At 40.3% G+C, this 20,012-nt stretch overlaps 2 protein-coding genes across 5 annotated transcripts in view; one reads left to right on the forward strand and one right to left on the reverse strand.

Moving 5' to 3' along the window:
• The window catches only part of MAPRE2 (microtubule associated protein RP/EB family member 2), a 100,308-nt gene extending 97,248 nt beyond the window's left edge, over nt 1-3,060 (forward strand). For all 3 annotated transcript variants that reach the window (XM_051770067.1, XM_051770058.1, XM_051770077.1), the window contains one exon: nt 950-3,060. In XM_051770067.1, the coding sequence (XP_051626027.1) occupies nt 950-1,021 (72 nt within the window). In that variant the 3' untranslated portion in view covers nt 1,022-3,060. The remainder of the gene's footprint in view (nt 1-949) is intronic.
• Nucleotides 3,061-5,180: 2,120 nt separating this feature from the next.
• The window catches only part of LOC127461866 (ethanolaminephosphotransferase 1-like), a 56,517-nt gene continuing 41,685 nt past the window's right edge, over nt 5,181-20,012 (reverse strand). The window contains exons 7-10 of one of the 2 annotated variants that reach the window (XM_051770018.1): nt 15,054-15,102; nt 12,784-12,964; nt 8,672-8,854; nt 5,181-7,526 (exon numbers count right to left, since the gene is read on the reverse strand). In XM_051770018.1, coding sequence (XP_051625978.1) covers nt 7,461-7,526; nt 8,672-8,854; nt 12,784-12,964; nt 15,054-15,102 — 479 coding nt within the window. In that variant the 3' untranslated portion in view covers nt 5,181-7,460. Of the gene's footprint in view, nt 8,855-12,783; nt 12,965-15,053; nt 15,103-20,012 lie in introns of both variants that reach the window. The other variant, XM_051770029.1, reaches the window with a different exon arrangement.

The raw sequence follows: 20,012 nt of genomic DNA on the forward strand, positions 1-20,012 counted from the left end.
GAGTGGTACTAATGCAGGGCAGAGCATATGCGAGAGGGATCTTTTCAGTGAACCATGCTGTGGAAAAATAGAAACCACTTGAGAGGAAAAGCTGTAAATGCAGCTGTGCTTAATGGGAATCCAGAAGGGATGCTCTAAGGGTCAGCCAGACTTTCTGAACTCAGATAACATCCAGGTCAACTCAGGATACTAGGTCTGTTGTCTCTAACTTGGAAGTTGTTTCGAACTGATATCACCTTGAGTTGGATTTGTCTTCCAGTGGAAATGTATATTCAGAGGGGCAGTTTTGGTGCATAAGAACCATTTGTAAATGGGAAGTGCTTATTTGGTGATTAGTGATTTTGGCAGTAGCTTTATAAATCAGTGAATACTGGACTCTTCCCCCCCACCTCCCCAAGAAAATGTGTATGCAAGCCTTTGGGAGTTAGCATGGGTGTATTATTTTGGGGAAAGTAGAATGCCTGACCTCAAAAAGGAGGCTGTGTTTAATTTTTAAAGCAGGTGATAGCACAAGTGTCATGTCCATTTAGTGATATAAACCCAGAGTGAAGATTGTGTGAAAACCACAGCAAACAGGTTCAGAAAACCTTGGACAAACTGAAAATGGGAGGATATCAGTATTGTATGATACAGCATCTAACTGTTGGCATATCACTGTCTAACTATTAAAAATGTTTGCTTACCAGAACAGATATCACTCAGTGATGTTGAAAGCTGACATTTTTTTCTAAGGAAATATCAGTACTGCATATGCCTCGATTAAAAGTAAAGTAAATGCATTTTATTGTAATACTACAAGAGATCGCTTTTCTTAGGTAACAGCCCCTTTTGTACTTACTTGCATGAAAATTATAAGTTAAGATTTGTGCTACAGTGGGCACCGTGGGGCAGGATTACATGAGGAGTGCTTTCTACTGAAGAATGTTTTGGGGTCTTTTTCTCCCTACAGGAGAGCCACACAGATGATCATGAAGGTGAAGAGCAAGTCCATGAACAGCCCCAGCAGCAGGATGAGTACTGACTCATGCAGCATCTCTGACAATTTTCGTTTTGTGTTAGAACTTTCTTCTGGAGAATGGAACATGTGCGGCCTCAAACTTGAAATCAGTTCACTCCCAGTCTGCCATTAACATTTATGTACCATAGTGAGTGCCAGCCAACCACTGCATTCTGTACCAATACTTTGCCAAGATGCATTTGCAGACGTCCTCTTTCAGTGTATCTTCCCAAGAGGTTGTAGGGCTACATCACCTACTGTACATCACTGCAACTTCACCACTTGGCTGCTTGAGATTTGTTCTGCTCTTTAAAAATATATATATTTATTTTTTTTCTTTTTCGTCTTAAGTATGATACACTTGTAACTTGTTCTAACATATTTATATTGGCATTTTGTGTGGCAAGAAGTTCCGTACCACTAGCTGTGTTTCTCACTTTGTGGTGCTTTCGCGTTTTCTAGTACATCTGCCTTGGGGCATAAATTTGGTCAAACAATTGGAATAAAGGGATACAGTGGATGTCATACTCAAGCCATAACGATGAGGTGTGTTGTGGAAGAAAATGCTCATGTTGCTCATGTTTATTCCTTTCCTGCCTTCACAGGCAGAGCATCTGTTTCAATGGGAGATTTAAACCCCTATGTTAGAAAGCTGCGTGGTATGTTTTTTGGCTTATTTCTGGAGAAACAGATATCCACTTAAGTTTTTTGAAAACTCTCCCAGTTTCGTGACTAGTAAACAGACATTTCCCAGCTTTTCTTCCTTCCTGAGGAATCCAGTCCCAGCTCCAGCTGCAGCTCTGCCTCCGCAGAGCTCAGTGCTGATGGAGGAGAGAAATCTCCTTGACACAAGTATAGCTGCAGGACATGATTTCTGCCATCATCCTTGGCTTCCCACCCCTCAGAAAAGGACAAAGTAGGCCAGCCATTTCTTTTTGCTTTCTTTCTCCCCTCCACTGCCCCATCCATAAAAGTATGGAAGACAGAAATTTTCTCACCTAGTGCAAGGTATGGGGAAAAACCAGTAACAGCACTAGCCCTGAACCCCTCCCCAAATGCTATGTAAGTGAGTCATGGACACCTCACGGGTTTGAGGCTGCTTCCAAAGCATGGAGAGGCAGTGAGGAGTCCTGGAGACAGGGCACGCATAAGAGGGGGACCATCTAACATAAGGGGGCAGAGCAGCTTCTGCTCTGGGCTGACCTTCCTTAATCAAGGCCCTGGAGATGTCTGCAGTGAGAGTGTTCCCTTCCAGTGCGGTCCCATGACCCTGTTCTAAATGATGGTATTTTATAAACAGTGGTATCTTGGAGTATATAAAGCATTCCTTGTTCTTCTCATAAAACTGTGTGTTGTAGTCTCTCTGATTATTTAATGCTTGGTATTCTTGGTTTCTCACTTGATCTTCTGAACTGGAGATTGCTATGCTGATTTAGCAGGTACATGGAAATCCCATCCCAATTGGCATTCACTGAAAAACTCCAAAGCCTGTTGAACAGCTAAATCATTTTAGATGTTCATAGGCTCCTGAAGTGTATGTTCCCAGCTTATGGTTCCATGGAAAGGTTTTCAATTAATCAACCCTCGGGCACACACAAGCATGACACATGCAGTTTTCCATTCCTAATCAATCTTTTGCAGCTAAGTGGCTCTTAGTTAAATGTGAGAACCCTGCTGTTGTGTTGCACCACCGAAAATATATAAAATACTGTTAAGCACTAGAACAGGTATTTCCAGTTCCTTAATCCTCCCCCTGCACAACAGAAGAGTTTCTGGACCCTGCAGGCTGAAGTTTTGCCAGCCCTGCAATCCAGTACTGACTTCACATCCTACTCAGTGATGAAGTCAAAGTACTTGCAACCTGCAGGCCAGCACTTTCCTCTCCCGTTTCAATTGGTTGAAAATAAGGTCTGGTTTAATTATTTAAAAAATGTGTATATTCCAAAATAAGTATTTCCAAGAATCACCACAATGGGGGAATTGTCATTTTTGTTGTATTTGTGTTTATTAGAACATATGTACTTATTACAATTGTCATTGTAATAAATGGTAGTTCTTCATAATACTGTTGAAGAGCAGTTACTAATTTTTTTTTTCAGATTCCAGAATGTCCTTTAACCTATACAGGATCTCTGATGGGGCAAGGAGTTTGGGATCAGGCTATAAACTTAATTTCATCAGCATCAGTCTCTGCTTACTGCCATTCATCCTTCTGCTAATACTTGAGCAGATGCATGGAGAGCACTTCAAGGGAAAACATTTTTCTAAAGGTGCAAATGGTTGGGGTTGCTGAGCTCCCTGAACAATTCATAGCCAGGCTGTTGTGCCTCTCTCCTCTTCTGTCTTTTGAAGCATGTATTAAAAAAAAAAAAAAAAAAAAGAAAAGAAAATTTTTAAAAAAGCTGCACTTAATTTCCTGAAAATTCCTCATATCCTGTTTCTAATCAGAGGACCATAGCCCTCTCACTGCTTGTATCAAGGGCAGAGTGACTGATGTAGGGAGCTGGGGCAGTGAAATACCTTGAGGGCACTAGAAATTTGGCTGTGCTGAGGGGAGAGCAGTGTTCTGAAAGGGGAAAGAGTTGTCCTTTTCCCCCCACCCCCTGTGAGTAACCCATTCTTCTGTTATGGTTTTAATATGCATTTGTAATTACCTTTACTAAATAGCACACCATAAAGCTTTGGTTATATATTAAATGTAAACTGAAAGGAATGTAAACATATGTATTGTTAATTATAAATAGATAAGTAATGGCATAATAGATACAAAAAAGGTCTTATTCAGATGTATCAGTCATTTTACATTATCCACAAATTGTCGCATGATAGAGTAGATTTTTGTCTGAATATGTGAATAACTTGACTTGCGTTTATCTTTTTACATATTTAATAAAAAAATATATGTTAAAATCTGTCTAGCTCTAGAGACTATTCAGAACATTCTAAAGTAATACTTTTCTGGATAAAATACATATTTTTGATTCATCAGGGACTGCATATGGGAGCAGGAAGAAAAAGGCAGCTGCATTAAAAAACCAAAAGTTCACTTATCCTGTGTGTGTGTGGGTAGCATCTGTTTCCCCAAGAGCTCAGCAACTGTATCCCCTTCTATAAATCAAAAAGAAAATGCATGTATGGCTGTGCATGTAAACAGCACATTTTTCTTTATGGTAAATGCTTTGGGATTTCAGAGTACTAAATCTCTTGTGTATCAGTTTTGATACAACAGCAAAACTGGCAGCAGCCAGGAGGTGAAGAGAGTACTACAGCAAGGGCACTGAAACTCCCAGTGGACTTTCCTGCAGTGGCCAAGTATTCAAGGATGAATCTTCAGTGCAGTACCTAAAACCTGCCTGCGTTTCAGATTAAAGTATTAGGCGTTTTGGAATAAAAGGGGGGAAGCTTCATTGTAATTCTCACTGCTCTGATCTTTTGTAGCATGAGCAATGTTGCCACAGTAGTTGCTGCTCCACCTCCGAGGCTTCGAGCCTTGGCTCAGGACCCCTTTGTGCCATGGTTGTGTGCCACCAGCCTGGGCCCCACTGCTATCAGGTATTCCTGGGGCTGAGGCCAAATTTTTGCTTAGCCCCGCTCAGGGAAGGTTTCTAATAGAGGGGGTAGGATGAAGCAGGGATAGAGGAGCCCATTTCCAACCCAGGTGTTCAAACCTGGGAGAGCTGCTCTTTTGAGTTGCTTTTTGTAAGACTTGGTGGGGAGGCATGTCTTTGGGCTAGTGCAAATGTTCAAAAGCATAAAAAAGGTACCTATTTTCCAGTTCAAAACGTTCTGCCATAATGTTGCAACAAAAAAAAAACAACTTTGTTAAGACTATTAGGTCATCTACATAGTTATCTGACTTTGCAAAATAAATCTGTGACCGTACCACCCTATGAGCAAAGCATTTTTATTCCTGTTCATTGAACCAGCTACCATCTAGAATGGCTAAAAACTCAATATATACACTGTGTAATACATGATTTCTTTTTATATATGTCTTTATAGAGATTGTAGTGACAAGTTCCTTTAAAAAGGAAAAATAAATTATTTGCCATGTTTTCATATAGAAGGTGAAAAACTTGGCCAGAGCTTAATGTCCTTAAAAAGTGACACTGTATTTCTCTTTAGAAAGGTACAAGTGCAGGCAGGTTGTGGTATTTCAAGTTTTATAATTTCATTTAATGAATATTTCAAAATACTCCATTACAGTGCATCAAATAGTGCTGCTTCTGTGACCCTTATTTCCAGCTGTTTCCTAATTAAGTGCAAGACAGACGTAAAAGGGAAGCCTGTCCACAGAGTTTCTCCAGTACAACCAATTTAGAGGTAATTTTATTGTATTCTGATTCTTTTCTCATCAGAACTTCCTCCAGACACTTGTGATGGAAGGGTGAAATATAAACTTCCTTTATAAAGTAGGTGAGACTTTTATGTCTCTGGTATTGGATGTAGTATTTAATTCCATCAAACATTGACACTGTTGGGTCCATGCAACAACTTTAAACTTGTCATTCCCCTTCAACACAAACTGCCTTTTCTAGCAAACTTCATTAAATAACCAGCCTTCAGACTTATTCTGAGAGAGTCCTTAGGGAGTGCCTTGGTGGACACCCCACACTCCCTGGGCATCATGCAGGATAGGGGCATGCCTACCGCACCAGTGGGGAGGAAGGCTGGAAGATGTCTCTTGGAGCTGGACCACAGGAGTACCAAAGGGCATGGGAGCCTCCCTTCCCTGCAGGGCTCTTGGAAAAACCTCTGACTCTGCATTAACAGGATGACCGGTCACCTCTGCCCAACTCAAAGCTTAAGCTGCTTGAACTGTGACTGTAGTCTCATGTTCATTTGGGGGGTGGGACCCTCAATGTGCTCATTTGGTAGGTGGAACATGCATACTTTCAAATCACGAGAAACCTTCCCATTTGGTGTGGATTTCTGCTTTGTGATGAGGGGAAGCTGATGTGCAGGCCTGTCCCCTGGCACTGCAGGAAGGGCTGCCTGGGGAAATCACCTGCTGATGTTGTGGGAGGACAACTCCTGTAACAGGCAGCACCAGCTTAAATTGAAGCTGTTCATATGACTAGTCAGTGCTCAGCTGAAAATACTAATAGGAGCTACTGATATAAGGCTAAGTTAACAAGGGGGGGGAAGAATGATCAGGCTAGTGATAAACCCAGAGAAACGGTCTAAGAACTGAAAAAGGTGAACTTAAGCCTTAGCAGCTCAACAATTGTGCTTTTACCTGGCTTCTGGCAAGCAAAATAGTTAATAAATATGCCAGTCTGTCAATCACATCCCTCTGTGCAAAAAAATGTAATCTCATGCTTACCTTGGGGAATGGACAGATTGTTTCATTAGTGCTTCAAGACCACAAAGTCCCTCTGGCTAGGGCAGCATATGAAAAGAGATGAAACTCAAATTCTTACTCCTTCCTCCAAGGCATGCAGAAAACCTACGTGTATCGTAGATGAAGTGAGCAGTTTACATCTGCATGCAAATGTGAAACGTTTGAAAAAAAAAAAAGCTCTTCTTGTTTTTTTTTCTTTTGTCATTTTCTAAACCCACAAGAATTTGCTTCAAGCACACAGGCAAATAATGGTTTGTTTTGCATTTTGCACTCATACACAATGTTTGACCTAAACTAGTTTTGCAGTGAAATATGTGAATCTTTGAAGGTTTGCTGGCCAAATTTATTTTCAGCTGGTTACCTTTGTAGAGTATATTGCTCGTTGATACTGAAATATCAACAATGTGCTTGTTACTGCCTAGGAAATAAATATAAAGGTCAGCTGCTGCTGTACAGAGCCTGCATTTCTGACAGATACAGGTCAGCTGAGACTCATCTTAATGCTGAGAATGGGAAAAAAAATGTACATTTCAAAAACACTTTACCCATAGCTTTCTCAGCTCATTCTCTTGTCTTCACACATTCATTTGAGGTGAGGAAAAGACTGAATGTGCATAAGCCTTTCAGGAGGTTGTATGGAAGAAATGAGTTGTGAGAAAATAAATACGGAAAATGAAGCAGGCACAGATGTCTGAGTGAGAAGGACATACAGGGAGTGTTTGCATTGCTGGAGTCCCACTGGTGACTAGGCTGGGCGAAACCAGTGCTGGTTATAAACCACCAAGAAGCTTATGTAACCTGGCATGAATTTATCCAGGACTTTGGACAAAATGGCAAGGAGGAGGAAGACAAAAGCTTCAGAGAGGCCAGTAACACAGCATTAGTGTTAGAAGAGAATAAATGTTAGCAGCAGAACAACTTGGTAAACACTTCTCTGCTGGACAGGAATCTTCCTCTGAGATGAAGCATCTTGCTGCATAGCTCATTGTCGCAGTGGTTCAGATATCTGTACTGTTCTATTCTTTGGTTATTTTAATCAGATTAATTCCAACTGTTTATCACATCAGAAGAGTTGCAGATCTCCACGTAAGTGTTACAGTCTGATCATAGTGCAGGTGTTCACTCTTGGGTGCGTTTCTTCAGGGAAAAGATGTAAATGTTCAAGTGCTCACTCAGCTGCCTACCCTAAAGAGAAATCACGGAGATTAGCAGCCTGTTTGGTACGTGCTTCACAATTCACTGCCTCTCCTTTCCCAGTCAGAGGGGGGAGGACCCAACCACAGTCCTCGTGTACTTGGGGACCTACAAGTACGCAAGGACCTGCAGGTATTCAAGCAAGAGAGCTGTGGTCCTTACCTTCCTCTTGCATCACACTGATAGGAAGTTAATTTGCTACAAACTAGATTCACAGATGACATAAGCCATGATGGAGCTGGGCCCTCTCAGTCAACAGTCACCTTTGACCAGGTCTTTCCATTCTGACCCTCACCAGTTGGCCCATATTGATGCTGGGGTAGACTCTACTATGACACCAGTGTCTGCTGACAAGTCTTCTTTCAAAGACAATCCTTACATCCCAATGGTGTGTTTTAAAGAATGCTGAACAACTCCCTCTGAAATGAGATTTTTGCTATGCTAGGTATTTTATCTAAAAGCAAATCCCCATGAAAACACTTGCTAAAGGATTATTTGACAATTTAGAGAAGAGGGCATCAGCAAAGTAAAAATGAATTTAAGCAGTATTTCAGATGACAATAAATGACAAGTCTGAGATCTAGCAGACACAAAAATGCAGTGGTAAGACTGATGAACTGGAAAACTGTTCATGTCTCTAGCTTGAGAGATGCTAACGCAGGGCCAAGAAAAGATTAGAAATTAAACAGCTATTTTGCCCGCAGATTCAAAGCAAAGTTGGCCTTATTTTATTAATTCTGTTCATGGCACTTTGCATTTTACCTTGCTAGTTTTTCAGTCAGGTAACCTCAGGAAGAAGAAAGGCCAAAAAAAGGGGTGGGAGTGTTCATGCCACGTGGGTCAGCTACTACATAAAACCAGTCCATAAATATTCTGATTGTGATGGGTTTAAAGCCAAAACCATTTGGGTACATTGGAACAATTCAAGTCATTGAAGTTGTTGCAAAAAGGCACTGCCTGTAATAAACTGTCTTTTAACTTTAGACTAAATAAAAAAACACACACAAAAAAAAAAAAACCCTAATTGAACTTTCAGACTCCCAGACACCGCCCCAACTAGAAACTGCTCCCAGACCCCATCTTCCTGCCCGCCCCAAGGCAGCTCTTCTGTGGCTGCTTCGGAGGCACCCGCTCACCACGCAGACCCCGTAGTGCACGTGGGCGGCCGTGACCAGGGCGGTGAACACGGCAAGAACAGCTTCTTCCATCCAGCCCAGCAGCCCGGAGATGGCTGCGTACACCACCAGTGCCAGCGGCAACAGGAACCAGTGGAAAAGCTCCGGCCGGGTGCTGCTCATCTGGCAGATGATCACCTTGCACTGTTGGAGCAAAAGGGGCCAGGTGAGAAGTGCTGGGTCAGTCCCGGGGGTCCAAGTAAAAGTACATCCATTTTCTCTGTGGGTTGCTTTGGATGAGGGGAAAACAAGGCTAGAGTTCAAAATGGGGCTTGTTTCTGGTGAGAAGATTACTGTAGGTGCATCTTTGTGCCTCGCTGTGAGTCCTAAAGGACATTATTACAAGTAATTAAAAATACACACTTTTCTAGAGACAGTGTGACACACTTGATAAGCTGAAGCACATCTTCAGAAAAGGGGAGTTTGTTTGCCACCTTACGTTTTTACAGAGGCTCGTAAAGTTGTGATCCCAAATCAAATGTGCCACCACTTAATCACTGGGAGAGCATAATGGTATTTTAATCACATGGCATGACAGAAATGTCTTCTGCTTCATTGTATAGGAGGGAGGGAATACAATATATGACACTTTCAAATCCTGTTTTTCTTTTCTAGCACTCCTTCACGTACTAAAACACCATTTTCTTGGCTCAGTCATGGCAGCGGATTCCCTGGAGATGTAGTTGGGGGCCCACGGAAAGGGATCCCACTCAGAATGATGGAAAAAATGAATATGTGGTGCATGATTTAACTGAAAGCAATTAGCTTAATTCTACTGAGTTCTTGAAACCTAATGAGATGAACTCACTTGAAGTTCAGCATTTTAAAACCAGTTAAGCACACCGAAGTGTTTTGCCTGGTTTAGGCTCCTTAAGAAATGTGTCTCATATACACCATGCCCTTTACAAAAATAAAAAGGAATTTAGGCACATCAGAAATATTTTACCCATTTAAGTTTCACTCAAAATTGAAATGTGGTTAAAAATAGATTTTATGTATCCTGAGAAAAGTAGAAGAATGAAAAACTCATTCCCTGTGCAGTGCCTGAAATCTTATGACAGCAGCAGTAGGAGTCTGACCATAGGGAAAAAATACTGGCTTTACTGCCCGCTCTGTTCAAGCTGAAGAATGCAAAAATAAACCATGAAAAAATAATTAACTTTCAATAATGAAAGAAGTAAGCATTTGTACCTAAGGTTAATATTTGCACTTACAATGCATTCTCAGTATTGATTGTGAATTTTTTTAATACCACTAGTTTTATGGGTCCTTTGGGAATCATTCCAGAGGGTATCAGAAATTGCTAAAGCAATCTATATGCTATAATTTTTCTGCTAAATAATTGCACCTGTCCAGAGGTTGAATTTCACATTGTTTTAAACCATTAGTATACCATGCTAAGTACAGTACTGGATAAAGATCGCTTATTAATATTTGGAGCAATTCACCTTCAGTGTATCACAGGACTGCAAAATGGACTATGCTCTCCGATCCTCCCTCAATTCCTTTTTTCCCTTGGTCCTGAAGCACTGACTGACACTACAAGTGAGGCAAAAACAGCATTAGGAGATGAAAGCACTGGTGTCTGAACAGGGAAATGGGAAAGAAGAGGTAAGGGACTGTGCCCTGTGCTTTTCCATCCCCCTCGCCTATGCCTTTCAATGCTTCCCTGGCCCTGCTGAAGTTAATCCTCTAGCGGCTGTGGTTTGTGCCCCTGAGTAGGGCCTTAATGTCTTCTCCCTTAACCATTTTCCCTGGAAACATTCCTCAAGAAGCATCTCATGAGTCTGAGCTGCTCCAGCTCGTCATGGCAGCCACCACGTCAGCCACTGCGCTCCTGCTGTGGGGATGGCTCAACTGCCCTCCATGGGACTTACCCACTCCATCACTCCTCCTGGACTCAAACACGTGCCTCTGAGGGCTTCCTACGTGGGAGCTGTGGCAGCTGTGCTCTGTGGTGGTTTGCTCGGACCTGGATACTTGTGACACTTGCCGTATGAACAAATCTCAAAGCCGGGTCAGCTTCCCGGCAAGAGAGGCAGTCAATCCACAGGCAGTCCCACTGCCAGCTGTGGAGACTGGGAAAAGAAGTCTTCCTCTCGTGAGTAAGCAGCTTTCCTCTTTTAGGCCTTGGAGGACTTACTTCCTTAGTTTAACCAAAAATGCTGGATATAGCCCGCCTTTCTGCCCGCTCCCTACTTGCCCTGATGCTGAGTGGCTGCAAGACGAAGTCTGAGACCAGGCATTTAGCTTAGGGGATCTGCTGGGTGACCAAATATGTTGCCAAAGGCATGGGAGGTTCAAGATACTGGCAGGTAGAGAAATGTGGGCTGCAGTTTGTGGTCTGCAGAGCAGATAGTGGAAACCCAGTGTGTCAGGCTATCAAGGAGAAGAAAAGTATTGCCATGACAAGCCTTACTCTGATGCTGGAAAAAATGTGTGTATAAGGGACCAGTGGAGGTGAAAGGAAATACAGGCTTGTTTTTCAACTTTAAAATGTTATAAATTCCAACTAACACCCATACATTTTTAATGCTTGCTTTTAAAATGTTAAAAATTTCAGCTAACATGCATACATTTTTAATTCATGTGAGCCTCCAACACTGCAGTATATGTTTTGGGAAAAGAAAAAACAAGGCTAGAAGAATATATATTGCACTCAATGTCTGATAAACTGCAGTCTATAAAGAAACTTTTGGTTTGCCTTACTGTTTTTCTTCTGCAAGCATCCTGCCACAATCACTCTTGGTTGGCTAAGATGTATATGCATAAACTGCCATCTGCCAAACTCTGAAAGCATTTTCCCTAGTGGCAGGAAATAATTTTATTTCTCATTTTGGAATCTGGGCTATTCTTTTAAGAAAAAGGGGTAGATTAGGTAATGAACAATGCATACAATAAAACTTAACACATCTGAAAATAAACTCATTTTTATGAGATTAAGTCCTTAAGATGGAACTGTTTGATCTGTGACCCTCAGAAAAGTATGTTTATAGGATACATCTAACAAACATCACAATTATGATTTCTTTTCCATTCCTGAATACAAGTTTCTAGAGAGGTTATGCTTTCTCTTTTAAAATCCTACATTTTTAAGATCTCTCTCATAATGCAAGGCACTTCAAGTCTTTCACTTTTTAAATCAGATGTAGCATTGCTCAGTGACACAGTTTTAGATGGTGTTGGAGACTATTTTCCTAAGATGACACTAGGCACTATCCTCTAGGCTATTTTTAGCTTAAATGGAGGATCACCTTTCTGCTTGGCTACTCTCCTGGCAAGAGAGGCAAAGGGCTTCCTCCAGGGAATAAAGCCCTGGGTTACCTGCAGTGCTCAGCACCACTGTCTGGCTGCCCATGCTGGTACTTCATGGAGGTTTATGTTGCCTCATAGGCATTAAAGGGGGGAAACTGGTCACAATGATGTGGTACAGGAGAAACTAATCTGTGGGCAGAGAGCCATCACGAGGCAACTGCATCTCTTCACATCTTTCCCTAAAACATCCTGTCAATGGTATGGCCTTATTCTAAGCAGTGAAGGGAAAATGTAGGATCAGCTGAACTGCAGGATACAGGAATACATGTACAGCACTAATGGGCACAAGAGCAAGGGAAAGCTACAACCCCTCTAGTCTTGCTAATAAATCTGTGCCTGTTTTGACTTTTCTTTTACTTTGACAAGTCCCCAGTTCTGCCTGTGTGTGGGGAGTATGTTATATTTCTGAAGTAAGGCCTCCCGAGGGTTGTCATAAACCCTCAAAAAAAACCCCACAAAAAACCAAACCAAACGAAAACAAAAAAAAAAACACTATCAAAAAAAAAAAAAAACCAAAAAAAAAATCCCAGAACCCTCCTAAAAGTGTTATGCTCTGGCAGAGTAGGTATTTCAGTACTGTAAATGTCCCTAGTCCAGACAAGTGTTGTGGAGTATTTTTATAAGACAGAGAGAGCATAACACAGAGGTAGAAGAGCTGAGTGACTCTGCTGATTTTAGCTACATTTTGTCCCCTTCTGTTTATTCACATAAAAATAAAAAGCTATCTCTAAATAATATCTCACCTCAAATATACTTACAATAACATTTGAGAAAGCAACCCCAACCATCCATAAAAACAGCCTTGGTTGCTTTGCTAATATGTTGCTTGGAGATAAAACCACCCAGACTGTAAGAAGAACGAACAGCAACAGAGGTGACACAAGAGGTAGGAGTCCTTCATACAGAGAATCATGCTTCAGTGTTTTCTTTAAATGTGCTCTGTAAGTAAATACAGTAATTTTATGGAGTAAGAAAATTGATCCGTTCTATTTCCACACACTAACTTCAACCTCTAGCCTAACTCAGCCCAGGAGTTCATCTTGCAACATAGCTACCTGTGCAAATGTGCAGACATTTTTCAAGAAACTGTAGTATGCCCAAGTAACATTTATTTCTGGGGTTAAATTATACTGGTTTATTCACATAGCTCCTGGTCAGCTTCACCTGCTCACCATTGCCTGGCAATGGACCACTAAACTCACATGAAGTGAGCTGCAGTACTCTCAAGTATACAGGCATGCTGTGAATTCAAAATAGAGCATGAAACCTATGAGACATGAAACTGTTTCAGTCAATGCACCCCATGTTTTCAGTGGCAGAAGAGTCAAGCACGTGGCTGACAGGTATTGCTGTTGTTTAGGTCTAGAGGTGATGCTGCTAGACAATACTGTACCATTGTCAAAGTACAGCCTAAAGGGGAGGCTTCTTTGGCTAATTAGAGTACAGGAAAATTAATGATGCATTGTGTTTTCTTGGATATTTTAAGCTGGCTTTTAAAGGTAGTGCTATTAAAGGTAGTAAATGACTTAATTTTATGTAACTTAGGAAAATGGTAACTGTAAGGTCAACAGCTTTTACCTGTATCTTGCATCTTTCTCACTCAGGCAAACCTCATTCTGAGGTTATAAAAGGAGTAGGAGGTTTAATTTACTAAAGTTCACTACCATGAAACCACTAGTTCAGAAGAGCAATTCTGTGTTTGAAGTGTACTGGGAAACGTCCTGCTTAAAATCTCTGAACATATGTATTTATAGAAACAGCTAGACAAAAATCCAAGAAATATCTTTCTCATGCCAAAAAAGAATACTCTTCTCCTAAAATAAAACCGAGAACAGGCATCAGTATGAAGAAAGAGAGGAGATGACTGGAAAACTCAAATCCCTCATCACCAAAGAGCTTGTATGTGCATCCTTCAAGCAAACCTGACTGGATTTTTAAAATTACTGTGCCATTCTGTTCAGAGGAATGATAAACCCACTGGAAGGCTTGAGAGGAAGTATGTCGAATGATGACTTGAAAAGGAAAACACCAAACAAAATTCCTGACATGAAAGGAAGGAAAACAAAACTGAAATATTTACTGGGGCAAATGCTGCTACTGCCAGGGGCTGACATGCACAAGGTGCTTCCCTCCTTCACTCAGCTGTCCCCAAACCAGAGTCCCTTGCCCCACAGCCCAGCCTTTCTGCAAGTCCTCAGCTTTTCCTGCCCCACATCTCCTGACTCCCCTTTCTTCCCGCCTCAAACTCAGGGCTGTTCATGCTTTTATTAACTACACTGAGACCACAACTGGAAAAGGGCTGTGTAGGAGCAATGAGATATTGTGTTATAGTCTCTTCAAAATTTAAATGTTAGTATAAATTCCCACTAATTCCTGAAGATGGGCAGTGACAGTCCCTCCTCCGGGACACTTAGGACCTGAGAGACCTCAAGTGACAAATGAGTGAAATGAGCCATCAAATACTAGTGGAAGGCAGGCTGCATTAATAAAAATAGGCCATCAGAGTATAAACTGTGGACAAAATTCCTAGGTGGAGCAAGCCAGCTCTTAGATGTAATCACAGCTTGCCACCTGCCTAGCTTATATCTGAGAGCAATTATCTGCAGACTTCATACAGAGGAGAGTTTTACAGAAGGACCTGGAAGACAATGAAGTATTTCACTGACTGTAGGATGATCAGGTACAGAATTTTACTCAGTGCAGGCAGAAGTTACAAATCACATTTGATTGCAAATAAAACACAATGTTTCTAACTACAGAGCTTTTATCAGTTTACTGTGCAGGACCACTGTGAGACTGCCTGGAGAATGGCAAGTGAAAGAAAAAGAGGAGAGTTGTAAACATGGAAAAGAAACCAGTCAGATTCTGAAAACTGACCAGAAAAACCTGTTAGTACATTATCAGGACAGCATCTGGATAAAGGAGCTAGGCTATTTCAAGCATAAAATTTATTTCTAATTGAGGAAACCCTTAAATATACATAATTAAATGGGAGGGAATAGAACTTACTTAATGTTAATTAACTTACCTGTGAATATTGTATAGTGTTTGTGGAAATGAAAGAAATAAACTGAAGCCTGGAAGAGAAAAAGATTAATATGTAATGCTACAGTGATGACCTCAGAGTTTTCTCATAGGATAACAGAGCTAATCTGCTATTTTAAAAACGACTCGGTATTCCTGTACTCATTATAGGATACAAACTGAATTTGGAACCTTTAGGCAATAATAAAACCTTCCTCTTTTTTTTTCAGAAGTTAGCTGCTAGAAATAGTTGCTGATACAGATTTTTTTGTATAACAAGTGACAAGACCAGAAAGGATTTTAAAAATTCTGATGTAGCTAGTAGGTAGGACCAATTATTTTTCAGACAGGCTCCTCTGCTGGACCCAGGACAGCCATATTTTTCTTGAGCTGCTGTCTATGTAGAAAAAACCCCAAGTCTGGCACTAAAAGCCTTCCAGTGGAATACAGAAAGACAATTAACCTCAAACAGGTTCACATTACTGGGGGAAAACATGTTTATCATTCAGTATATTAAGGGTCAACTAATGATCTGTTTTGCTGATACAATAGCTAAAATGAATTAATTTTCATGATATGTCCATCATTTCAATGAGTGAGGGCTTTTTACTGTTTTTTTTTAATAGAGGTGTGACCTTTCTGGAGCTCAGCTTTAACCCCCCAAACACAAGGAGTTTGCCTTTGCTAACGCTGTGTCTCTCTGCACTGCTCCAGGCATTATCAACACAGCTGTCAGCAGCCTCAGAGTTGCCTGAAGACCCAGTTGTACCCCCTCTAACACCTACATCCAAAACACATTGGTCCACCCAAGGGTCAAAGAAGACCCCAGCAAGAAGTGGAAGTTCGAGATTCAAACAAAAAAAGCCACCATATCAGTCAGCCTAACTAGGTGAAAACAAACATAAGACTTTTTTAATCTCTGTGTTTCCCTGTAGAGCTCTTGGGTTGGTTTTCCCACCACCACACTTTCTGTGTATTGAGGGCTTTTCCCTGGTCTATTTGCTGCTTGGATGTTCTGGGTAGCACATTTCATATATTATAAGCCATGAGGATTGGATTTAGTGCACTACATTAATACATAATTCCTATTTGGTTATGTGCAAGAAAAGCATTCTGATGTGCTAAACCTTCTGCTGTTGCCCTAAAAAAAATCTCATTTAAGAAACACAGTGTACTGTTTGTACAGAAAATTAGAAAACTTTAATCTCATTATTAGAAATAAGGGGAAAAAAGAATGAATAAATAGAGGAAAGAGCTGATTTCAGATGACTTTGTACTGGGGTTAACGTGGCATAGCAGAGTCTTGAGAAATGTCAGTGTTTACTGTTCAGTCCTCATCAAAGACATACCCAAACATTTAGCATGCTCTGGCCACAGTGGTAACTCAAGAGAAGGAAAACTAAAAAAACTCGAGAATAGCAGAGATCAGGATTGATGGAGAAGTAAAAAGGGATGCAACAGATAATCTATCTCTCTAGTCTTGCTGGTTATTTTTTAAAGAGAGGGGAACAAAGAACAGAAAAAAAAGAATATCCAGCCTGTAAATAATTTCAGGTATTGCTTTTTTTTTTTCATGCTTACTTCTTGGTTTTTCTTTTGTTTTAAAACAAGTCAGATAAAGAGCTCTTTCTACTACGCTTCTTTAGCTTAGTAGAAACTCCCTATCAAACAGCTGAAGGATGTGCAATTGAAGTAATATCCCAAGTAGTTTGTGAATGTATTTCTAAAATTCACAGGTTTAGAATGCCTTCAGAGTGATCTGAGTTTAATGTGCACTCCAGTTAGCTATGTTTTCTATTAGGCAGGGAGGGCTAGTTCAATAAAATCTTGAGTTACGTACAGCAGTTCCAACATCTGTATCACATTAGAGTAGACATGAGACAAAACATTGACTCTTGAGGTTAAATCTAAATTTCCTGCTGCAATCCTGAAGTTTGATTTGTTAGGAGAAAAGCAACCAAGAGGAACAGAAATAGAGACTAGAACTAGAAATAGAATTCAAAGAGCAATGGTTGCCAACAATTTGTTATTTTTATGAAGTGCCATTTTAGTTAGAAATAACACACTGACCACAAACAGTCCCCCAGCTAGCTAAAAGCCACTTTCTAAATGGGGCAGTTCCACCAGTTACTCCCCTGTATTTTAACGCAGCTTTGCTTTTAGCAGAGGGAGAGCTGAGGATGCAGCAGGGAAAGCAAAGGGTGTTCCCCTGTTTCTTAGGGGATTTTCAAAATTCCATCATTTCCTACAACATGTTGCTTTCCCATCTTTTTTTAGCTACGGAGGCCTGGCTTGGGGGCTGCTTTTGGTACTCATTAAGTCTGCTTTTTAATTGGTATTAAGGATCCCTTTGTGCCCAGGAGCTAAACTGCTGCATCCGCTTTGCTGCCATTCCCCGCTGCTCTGGGGAACAAAAGGTGCAGCCTGGAAAGCAAACCCACTGCTGGCTCTCTGGCACACAGCCACTCAGGCACTGCCCAAGTGATGATCACAGAGCTTTTTTTTAATGTCCTAAAAGCACATATTTTATTTTAAAATAATTTTAAAAATCGAAGTTAAGTGCATTAGGCGTTTTTAACACATTACAGAAAATAGAACTCCTCAAGTGTTCTTAGAAGTATTACTGCTCTTCCAGTATTTTTTAATTTCTCCTTTAATATTTTCCCATTTTCCAGCTGATTTAAAATCCAAGACCCAATTATAAGAACACAGGTCTATATTAACGGCAGAAATACCAAAGCACACATGGGTGGCACAGATACACACAGAAAATTCTTGTGTCACACTAGGCTGAAGGCTGAAGCCCAAATCCTCAGGTTTATGTACAATCCTATCATCAGTCCTCTGCCTTGCACTATCTGGACTCCCTTTTCGAGAAATAAATATTTATAAAGCTCTTTATTGGGAATTATTTTTTCCATATTAAAAAACCAAACCAAACAAAAAACAAACAAACAAATCCCAAAGCATTCATAAATTCAGGATTAAAGATGTCAGAAATGAAGGTATTATCTTATTTTCCAAATATATATATAAACACAGAGATACATACACACATACACATGCATATCTATCTGTCTATCCACGTGTGTAAAAGAGATCAAAAGGTAATTCCCATCAATTTTAGCTTTCATTTGGTGCTTTCAAATTCAATTCCAAAACAATAAGATGTCATTTCACATAGCTGAGTAAATTAATAATAATTTTAAAAAGGTAGCATGTGATGGATATCATGGTACATTGTCACCTATGTAATTTAGACTAACAGTAATCTATTTTAGTTTCATTACATGAGGGCATTTTAAACCCTTATGTAAATAAATTTAAAGACTACTGAAGACCTGCAGGCGGTCAGGTTGTTTCCATGACATGCTGCAGTTACTTACTAAATTAACTCATGTGACAGACCTGCTTGTTGTAGAGGAAGAGAGGGCATGGCCAGAAACAAACTGCTGACACTACTCTCAGTTCCAGAAAATGCTATTTCAGTAACTAACAGTCCTGCACTGGTGCTCAGACAAAGGCAGACAGCCTGATGCAGGTAGCCACATTTCTGAAAACACAAAACCTCACAGACTGTAAACACCGCTAAATAAAGAAGCAACTCCAAGACACATAAACCACTATTATAACAGAAATTACACTGCTTCAAAGGAAGGACAATGTTTATCTTTGCTGTTTATCTTCTCCACACCTTTGCTATTGTAAATCCCCTTTGTTGGTAAGTTCCTGACAAGTGAATCATCCTTACACTGCCCTAAGAAAAGCACTGAAATATTATTTGTTAAGAACTGGATTTCCGGATAGAAGTTCAAAATGAGATAGTGCGATATAGGGATGCAGACTTAGGTGAACACTGCACTGGAAACTGTGTGAATTTGTTCAGGAAAGTACCATCCCTGCTGTGCTCCCCCCCAGAAAAGACTCCCCAGAGCATTCATCCCATTTGGGAGGCAGGGAAGAGGTATGTGCAGACCTTCTCCTGGGCATATTGCAGAAGTTGAGCACCTCTTTAACAGCAGACAGTTGTCACTTGCATTTCAGCCTACAAATGAAATACACCCTCCTCTCTCATTCTTCAATTGCCCACATCTCCACACGGCCTTCTTCAGTATACTGCTTGGCCTTTCCATCTCTAGATTAATAATTCATCATACTCAATGCTTACTGTAAATAACTGGAATGTTATCATTTACCTTTCTTAGACACCAGACCAAACAATTAGATTCAAAATATTCAGGCCTCAATATTTGCTTGGACAAATATTTAAATACTTTTTCTTTTTTTTTTTTTTTTAAATTTCTTGCACATTTAGAGCAGCTAGACACATGAAAATATCTTAACACACTGAATATTTAGCACAATTATCAGTGCTTGGAAGCAAGCTTCATCAAAAGGTGAATATTTAAAAGCACTTGTAACTGGAACAGTAGCTTTTTATGGAACAGTGTGACCTTCTCAGGCATGTTTTGAGAAGACAACTCTTTTAATTGATTTTGAAAACAGATAATTGCATATTGAGCTGTCCACTAACTATAAAATTACATTGTATCATTATATAAAATGGTAAACTTTAAACTGCATAGTAATTGAGGGGGGTAAAAAAGCTTAGAAAATGAGTATATAATTTTCAGACTTAATTGAGCCTGCAAAGTCTGAATACATTAGGATGAAAAATACACCCAAACTGATCTACACAATATGAAATTATTTTACAGGATTAAAAGAACAGTGTAAACATGAGCACTGTCTTAATGCACAAGGTTAATGTAGGTTTTGGATGTCTAGCATGTAAGATATTTCTTCAGTATAAAGATTGTAAAGGGATGCATTTGTCATGTTTGTTGAAAAGGGGTGTGTTTGTAGTGTTTGTTGATTTTATACCTTATTTTCACTGTCTAAGGAAGTACACACTGCATTTCTCTCTCTTGAACTGAGCTGTAAGATAACAATTAGCATTTTG

The sequence above is a fragment of the Manacus candei genome, unplaced genomic scaffold (assembly GCF_025592945.1).
Source record: "Manacus candei isolate 608988 ecotype Guabito, Panama unplaced genomic scaffold, ASM2559294v1 h1tg000008l, whole genome shotgun sequence".
In the NCBI taxonomy this organism is placed as follows: Eukaryota; Metazoa; Chordata; class Aves; order Passeriformes; family Pipridae; genus Manacus; species Manacus candei.